The following is an 8,380-nucleotide window of genomic DNA, read 5'->3' as shown; positions in this document are numbered from 1 at the left end:
TACACAAATTTTCTTGTAAAATAGATGTGAAAATTACATTGAGTACAATTTTGTAAAAATATTGCAACTTACCTTCATTGAATAGTTGAATTTGTAAAACAAAGCACAGCTTTACCATTCCGCAAACGAAATTTGATCTTGATCTGTTCAAACCATTGACTGATTCCAACTGGGAGGTTATACTGAGTGAATATTTCCTAAACAATTGAGAACAAGTGTACTTTACTATGTCGCAGCTAACAAAAGGGGTTCTCAAATATTATTCAACAAAAAGATTTCAATTTAACGTTTATTACGATTATTTGTTTATCAATGATCCTGTATTGTAAAAATAATAATAGAGTGCAAGCTGATACAGATAAAACAACGGATGTCATTTCAGTACTCCATTTGCGTTTCGTGAGGATTTTCTGCTTGGCAAGGGAATTCGATTTTGCTAATTATCTACCTTGATGAGAAAAACGAGTCAAGTATGACCATCATGCTGTTTGGTGACAAACATATCATATCATATCATCTGGTATTGAGCAAATTCCACATAAAAATAGAGATGTTTATGTTCAGAGTGGACAAAAAATATTTTAAATATTTTTATTGCATGACTTTAATTTTCTAAATTTCAAATCTATAGTTCATTTTTAGTTCACAAGATTTGCATTCTCTCTTTACTTAAATTCTTCTTGAAATATCAGTAATCAAAACTGAATATTTGGGAATAAATTTTTATTTCCTATACATGTCCCAACTGAAAGAGAGTAAAAAATTCATAAACCAGAATAGCATTGTGAGAAAATCAATTTTATCTTCAGCTCGATGCATTCATTTTTTTTAACTGTTTGTGTTGATAGTGGTACACAATAACTACAGGGCCCTATTACAATTGACGAGTATACTCAACTCGCCTACGTATTTTAAATGAGGCAAGCTGCTCGTCGATTCTGTTCTACGGCCCACAATCTTCGTTCACTAAGGATTTGCAGCTGTTTGTTGTGTATTCAGGTTATACAACACCTGTGGTTATTTTTCAATTCATGTTAATTTCAAAGGAAACGCATCAGTTTTATATTGTAGAACTAGATTCGTACTACTTATTCGATTATCGTTTGGTTTAAATCGTTTTTTGCTTGATGGCTCTTGGCTCAATCATCTCATGTGAAATCCATTTGTTTTCGATTTTGATCTTCAAAATTATTTCCTGTGATTCCAGTCGGTAGTATATTCGCTGCCTCCTTGCTTTCTCTTTACTTTTCTTACATCTGGTATTGTATGTGTAGTTTATGTGCTTTTGTGTTAATTCTACGATTCTGATATTGCATAAACTGATGCGAGTGGTGTGTGGATCGCATTTGCTTAAAACATAACTTTTTTACTGTTGATGCATTAGTAAGTACATTTTCAATGTTACGTTTATTTGTGAAAATTGATAAGCTGTAAAATGAGCAATCGTGAGATGGTCAAATGGAATACATTTCGCCATTACTTTGTTGCATGGATTTTTTTGTTGAAATTATGTAAGAGGCCTCGAATTTAAACGCGCATACAATAATAATTGCATCTTTATAGGCAGTCGATTTTTCTCATTTTCATAAATCTTTTTTCTACTCTTTATGTCTGGTTACGATAACTAGCAACATCTTCTAACTCCTCTAGCAGTAGGTAATAAATTTCAGCCTGTATCTTTGCTGCGTGTTATTATAGTTTAGTACGACACTCATTGGCAAAAACTGTCTTTATATAAGGTATAACGATTACCAATCATAGCGTTCATCGTGGTAAACTGAAGAGACAATTTGAAATGTTTATTCAGATGATGACATGGCTATATTACGAAAGTGGTGGATTGATAAGTCATTGCGAAAAGAAATCTTTTTTTTACAATGATTTGTTCCACGTGCTTTCTTAATAAAACTTAAACGACCGTTTTCTTCGATGGAAATAATGAGTCTGAGATAGAATCATTTCATTGCGTAATTCTTTTACTATTTTATGATTGCAAGGTAAAACAGACGTAATTTTAACTGACTATTCTGCGGATATTATATCAAGAATGTGTCCCGAACATTAACCCAACAACGTTTGCAGTATGTTTACAATATGAAAGTTATTAAAAATTTGAATTTTTCAAAACTGGTTCGGTGTCTCATATTATTCAAATTTTAACAACCCCAATATACCAATAAGATTATGCCAACATACTCAACGGGCAGAGATCCCATTATTTACCATTCTATCACATTAAGCACGGCTGCTCTTGAAGTTTTTTTTTTCATATCGTTTCGTATTTTTGCTACGTAGTATCTTGCTGTTGCCATGCACGCACTCAAATAGTTGAATTTTGTTTTACAAAATAAATGTTATATATGTAAATGACTAATTCATAAACAATAGTTATTAGAAATAGTAAATCAATTTAACAATGAGGAAAATTCATTATGCATTAAATGTTCATAAATCCTTCCATTCGATTTGCTTGCTTTGCTTGCTTCTTCTGCTTTTCGTTCTTGTTATTTACGAACACACGTCGTTTTCTCTTATCGAATTTTGAATCGTGAAGATAATGAAACGTATTTAGTCCTTATACATTGAAGTATCCATTGGACTGGCCGGTTGCACAAAGGATGTATTTCCACCGAAGGAAATGTTGCTGCTAGTGTTATATGTTGAGGACGATGTCATACTATTGTTGAGTGAATTATTGGCACCAGCACTTGAAACGCCTCCACCCCCGCCACTACCAGTGCCTGCACCAGTGGAAAGCATTGGGAAGTGGCTACTGTTGCCACCGGCACCGCTTCCACTGCTACTGCAGAGACCAGACATACTATTGTGATGATGTAGCACATTTGGTGCAGATGTATTGAGTCCAAGCGGAATCGCTGGCTTGATGAATCTTTCGCTTGTTCTACGTGTAACAAGTTGACCGCACGCGTGACATCTTGTTAGAGCTCCTGGACTAAGCGGTCGATTACTGTTGCTACCTGTACCACCGAAGGCAGACACACTCTCATTGAAAAGCCGCTCCTCTTCAAACTCCAGGGAAGATTCCGATTCGGACAAATGTCGAGAAAGAGCTTCGCGGCGCTCCACTTCCTGCTGTAGTTTTCGCTGTAAACGCTTATTTTCATCTCGAATGCATTTTTCTTCTTGAGCAAATTGTTGAGATTTTTCTTTGCTTTCCTTTTCTGCAGCAGCTAAATTACTACGAAGCTGATCTACTTCCGATCGGAGGTTTTGAATATGTGCTGTCAGTTGCGAGGCAGTGTCATTGCCGTTTTCGTTACGATGATGAATTTCCCTAAAAAAAAAATTATATATTTGGTTTGATGTTACATTATGTTGAACTATAGCTAACTTTGGGCTGGTTGGATCCGAAACAGGTTGATCGAGTTTAATCTGTAGTGAGCGTTTTTCAGCTTCCAACTTATCCATTCGCTTCCACAGTTTATTAACTAGTGCTTCCTGTTCCTGTTCTAGTGTGTTTTCTAATTCAACCATTTCACGTCGCAACTGTTCCAAATGATTTTGCTTAGCGGACGTTTCTGCCTCCAGCTTTTCGATCTTTCGCATCAACTTGTTTACTAGACATTCTTGTTCCTGTTCTAATGTAAGTTCAAGTTTACATTTTTCTTGTCGCAATTGGTCTAATTTACGTGACAAATCATTTGTTAGGCATTCTTCCTCGCGCTCGTAATGATGAGCCAAGGTTTCTTTTTCTTTTTTCAATGCTTGGATCTTCTTCAGCAAGGTATTGGAAATGTATTCTTCCTCTTGTTCGGCTTTTGCTTGCTGTAAGAATGGAAAAAAAATCTAAATTAATCATGTCTTCTGAAGATAGCTTCATTATTCTTTCTGTTATATTTCGTAATCAGGACAAATAGTGGCAACATATTAAAATTGTCAATTGGTCTTATGGTTTGTTAATCATAGTCATTTATCTATATAAACATAATTAAACAATGTGTTTATGATAGCAGCTTGTTGAATAAATAGAAGGTCAATTTTAAAATCGGGATATAGTGTATTTACTTGTCCCTAGATTTTTTCATGGTTAACAATATCTTTCGATTTCACAACTATTTTCAATTCATCCATGAACGAAAATATGTCAACAACCGGTTTACTGCAAACGTGTGAAAAAAGTGAAAAAAAAAAAAGATTTCAGTTGACCTGCTGAAGCATTCATCTCAAGCAGCCTCTCAAAAAATGATTTTCAGGAGTTTTTTGAATTGAGATAGTCTTCCAGCTCAAAAATTTTTAGGTCCCAGAAAGCCTTTTTAACACCAGATCTCGATGTTCTATGTATTTCTAAGACATTTGACATCAAAGAAATTTTTTTAATCCCGAACATTTTTCACGTATCTTTTCAAAAGGACCTAAGTGGCAATGTGAGACTCTCTCATCTTTCACTCTGTTACGTTAATTAGATCGTCATTAAAAACAAACAACTGTTTCTCTCCACAAATCGAAAGATTATAAATTTGCCTAGCTCATGATCATTTCTTTCGAGAAAATGAACCTTTTGAGCCATAATTATTTCTTTTCAGAAAAAATCCCTATGTCACTGAAAGTCAGTTTTTTTTTTTCGAAATAATACCAGATTCTTACAATTTATGCATTTCTGAGATATTTGGTATAAAAAAAATCGATTTCGACAACTCCATGAACTACTGTGTCTGTGCTTCCTTTCATCGGTCAAAAAGTAAAACAGGGTGGCGAAATTGTTTTTGAAATTAAATTCCCTGATTTTCCCAGAAATATAATGTAAATTTCCCTGATATTTTTCAGCATTCAGTACCAAAAAGGGCAACGTAAATGAACAATTCTGGAATCCTTATTAAAGAAGTGTTTGATTGGATATGGAACCAAATAGTAGAGGACCGCATTAGCCTTTTATGCTAAAAAAACCCTCTGTAACCCCGCCATATTTTGTCCGAGGGGCAAGGCATCATTTTGCCTCGATAATGCTAGAAAGTTGGTGCCTTTTTCAGTTTTTCTGATAGTTTTATTTATTATTTCTAAACTTCACAACCCTCACGCCATTTTGCGAAACTGTGGTCTAGTTGCTTTAAAAACTGCTAGTCCAATGACTAAACGTCAAGACGTATCGCACGTAAAATGTACCACATCCACAGAAAGTATATTCCCGAAAATACCACTTTCCCGAAAGATATTTCACCGAATAAACTATTTTCCCGAAACCCAGTATTAATTTTTTTGATTTATTTTCACAGTAAGTATCAAGTGTAACCAACTAATACTCCGGCTCAAAACGTGCATTTATAACTGTTACTGTTTCACCTGCGCTATGTATGTAGTTCTTTCGTTGAAAAGTGAAAAAAAGAAAAACGTACCGCGATAAACCCAAGTATCCAGAAGTCCAGATAAATCTTAAAACTATAACTTACAAGCTCATGCGAAATCAAAACCAGGTTCTTGGAACTTCTTGTTGGATTATAGGGTCAAAACCAGTATTTGAGAAACTACAGGCCACTTGTTTGGCTCTTTCAAGTACATACAGTACAACAGTTCAGTCTAATTCTTTTTAACTGTTTCTTGATTGATTAGCATTTGAAGCTGAACTATTTCCACTATAAACATTCTAAACAGCTGTAAAGTTCACAAGTTTCGTTCGAACCTCTATTAGTTCATAGTCTGTCATTGTTTCAGTTGGTACCGTGTAAGTTTGTTATTATTTTAAGTCAATTTGTAGATAGGTTCATTCTATTATAGGTGCCAGAAACTATTGAGTGAGTAAGAACCAGAGAATCTGTCCGATCCGAAAAGTACTGAGACTTTTAAAAATTTTCTAGGAGAGAGTGCATCACTTTCTAAAATTGTACTTGTGGAGCGAACTAGAGGCATGAATTGAATTGACACCCCATAATTGAATATGCATCTTTGTCCGCAACTATCAATTCAAGAATCTCGGCCAAGCCATCATCTACTCTATTCGTGTTTCAGTTTGAAACTGATTATTTTACTTCAAAAACATAAATATAATTGACTACCAACAGCAAGGTTGTTACTGATTAAAAATGTTTATATGATATATATCACTTCTATTCTCCAATGTTCCGTGTATACTGATTAAAAATATATTCTTTCTTACTGACACGATATCAAATTTTCATAAGAGCTTCAAAATAGTTAATGTGGAGGTTACGAATTCATTACGAAATTTAAATAAGATTTGATTATCAAGAATTTTTGTACTTACAATAATAACCGAAGCTTGACGCAGTGCGCGGTTTTCTTCTTGGATAACCTTTACACGAATCTTATATGTTTCTAGCTCCACTTTAAGCACCCTAATTTTATCATAAAAAAAGATATGTGAAAATTAAAGTTGCTAGTGCGCTAATATTTGCTACTTACTTATTCTGTTGTGTCAGGCTTTCGATACGCTTCTGCAGCTGTTCACGTGAAACTGGACTTGGTGGGAGCATAGCTCCACCATCCAAAGAGCTCTCCGATTCACAGGGACTATCCATTTCTATCGAAGTTTGAGAATCTGAAAAGAAAAGCGTATATTTTTTGTAGGACGCGATCCACTGCAACTATTATTTTAATTATTTGTGATATACTATGTTATATTATTCACAATCAAGAAACATCTGGGTAAAGTAAATAGTAAAGCCCTAAGTTATAAACTGATATGTGGTTTTTAGAGTATTGATTCAATTATATCTATAAGAATAGATATGAGAGGAATGATGCAAGCTAGATTGTTTGAATATTTTAAGTTAGTTTAAATAATTTGTAACTGTTTAAATTCTGTTTAGCATACGGATCAATTTTCTTATTTTTCCTAGCATTTCCTGGAACATAAAATAAATTTCTCTTATTTTCAAAAGAATGTTTGTTTTATTTAACATAGTTTTGCAGCTGACAGTTATGTTATTTGTTTCTGGTTAAATTGTTCATTCTTGATCACAGCTGGGTCATTATATCGTTCATAGGTTGTTCAAAGCAAGTGAGCTTCTTAAAAAACTTTTCAGTTGAAATTTTTCTGGTTGAATAAATACCTAAAATCCCTCACATGTCGAGATTTCATGTTCACTGGTTATACTCTAATTTAGGGGATTATCATTTGTTAAAGTTATATCATGAACTAAAAAAGTGGAGTTCTACCTATAAAATATATAGAAACTATGAACAAATTTTCATAAACCTGGGTTAATGTATTACATTAGTAAAGGTGAATAGGTAACACAAGTTAACTACTTACAATGGCTTTTCTTCAACAATGATTCTTATAGAAAATACAATCCAACAAAACAGGTGTTCAATATGTAGTGGATTTTTACTGTATGCACGTAAAACATAAAAAACATTAGTTGCTACAAATGGCCATTGCAACTTAGTTATTTTCTGCTGATGTCAAAGATCACCGAAAAGGGGGCGAACGACTGACTGCCGTCAAGAGCTACTCGTCACGAAATCCTTGCTATCTTCAATACATCAAATTTGCTAGTTTCGATCACTTCAAAAGACGAAATTAATCAACACAGTATTTTCTTTATAGAAAATACAATTTCTCACTAGAAATGAAACAAAACGAAATGAATATTGATGCGATAATTCCCGAAATTTTCGTAATGGTTCCGAAAAACTGCTTGCAATGCAAAAGCGAAAACTGCGACGAAAGACTGGTTTCTGCTCAAGGTTACCATGCGGCAGGGCAGGCTAGAAAATGGTAATTGACAGATGACGTCAGATTAATTGTATAACAGTTCAAGCTTCTAAAATGACATCATATTTTAGACGTGTCGTGGGTAAAAATGTCCTAATTACATGTTTGTTGCTGAAATTTTAGGGGGGGGGGGGGGTAGGGTTTTGAGGGTTCAAAATAAGTGATTTGGACATTTGGACATTCTTGACGAAAGTTCTATACTCTATGGTCCCGGCATTGATGATTCTATGTGAGTAAAATAAAAAATAAATAGCTTACTAAGTTTCATCGGGGTCTTTTCGCTACGAAAAACTTTAAACGCGTTTTTCTCAAAAGTTTTGAGTCGGTGCACTCTGTATCTCAAAATCTATTCAACCGATCGTTCTCAATTTTTTTACAGTATTTCCTTACATAATTCATGAGGTAACCCTGTTGAGATTTTTTCGTTTTTGATTTTATTTTTTTTATTATTAACAACAATAGTCATGAATTTAGGCCAAAAATCGGTATTTTCACTTTCAAGTCTTGTAAAAAGTTCAAAAATTAAAAACAAATGGAAAAACTCGACAGAGATACCTAGAGGGACATAAAAATTAAAGGAAAAACTTTGGTTATTTCATTTGAGATGATCCAGTGCTGAGGTATGACGTGCACTGCAAAAAGTATTTTTTCTGAGTCGCCTGCGAAGAATTGCTACCATTCGGTCAA

At 34.1% G+C, this 8,380-nt stretch overlaps 1 protein-coding gene across 1 annotated transcript; it reads right to left on the bottom strand.

Annotated features, from left to right (window-relative positions):
* Positions 1-275: 275 nt before the first annotated feature.
* Positions 276-7,659, bottom strand: LOC129723632 (coiled-coil domain-containing protein 6). Its single transcript, XM_055677973.1, has 5 exons — positions 7,229-7,659; positions 6,376-6,511; positions 6,218-6,308; positions 3,353-3,786; positions 276-3,295 (listed from the first exon to the last, which is right to left on the bottom strand). The coding sequence occupies exons 2-5, from the start codon at positions 6,489-6,491 to the stop codon at positions 2,569-2,571; spliced, it is 1,368 nt and encodes a 455-aa protein (XP_055533948.1). The 5' UTR covers positions 6,492-6,511; positions 7,229-7,659; the 3' UTR covers positions 276-2,568.
* Between the last annotated feature and the right edge of the window lie 721 nt (positions 7,660-8,380).

Source organism: Wyeomyia smithii, chromosome 2 (genome assembly GCF_029784165.1).
Source record: "Wyeomyia smithii strain HCP4-BCI-WySm-NY-G18 chromosome 2, ASM2978416v1, whole genome shotgun sequence".
NCBI classification, from domain to species: domain Eukaryota; kingdom Metazoa; phylum Arthropoda; class Insecta; order Diptera; family Culicidae; genus Wyeomyia; species Wyeomyia smithii.
This window is presented reverse-complemented; position numbering and strand designations above follow the sequence as displayed.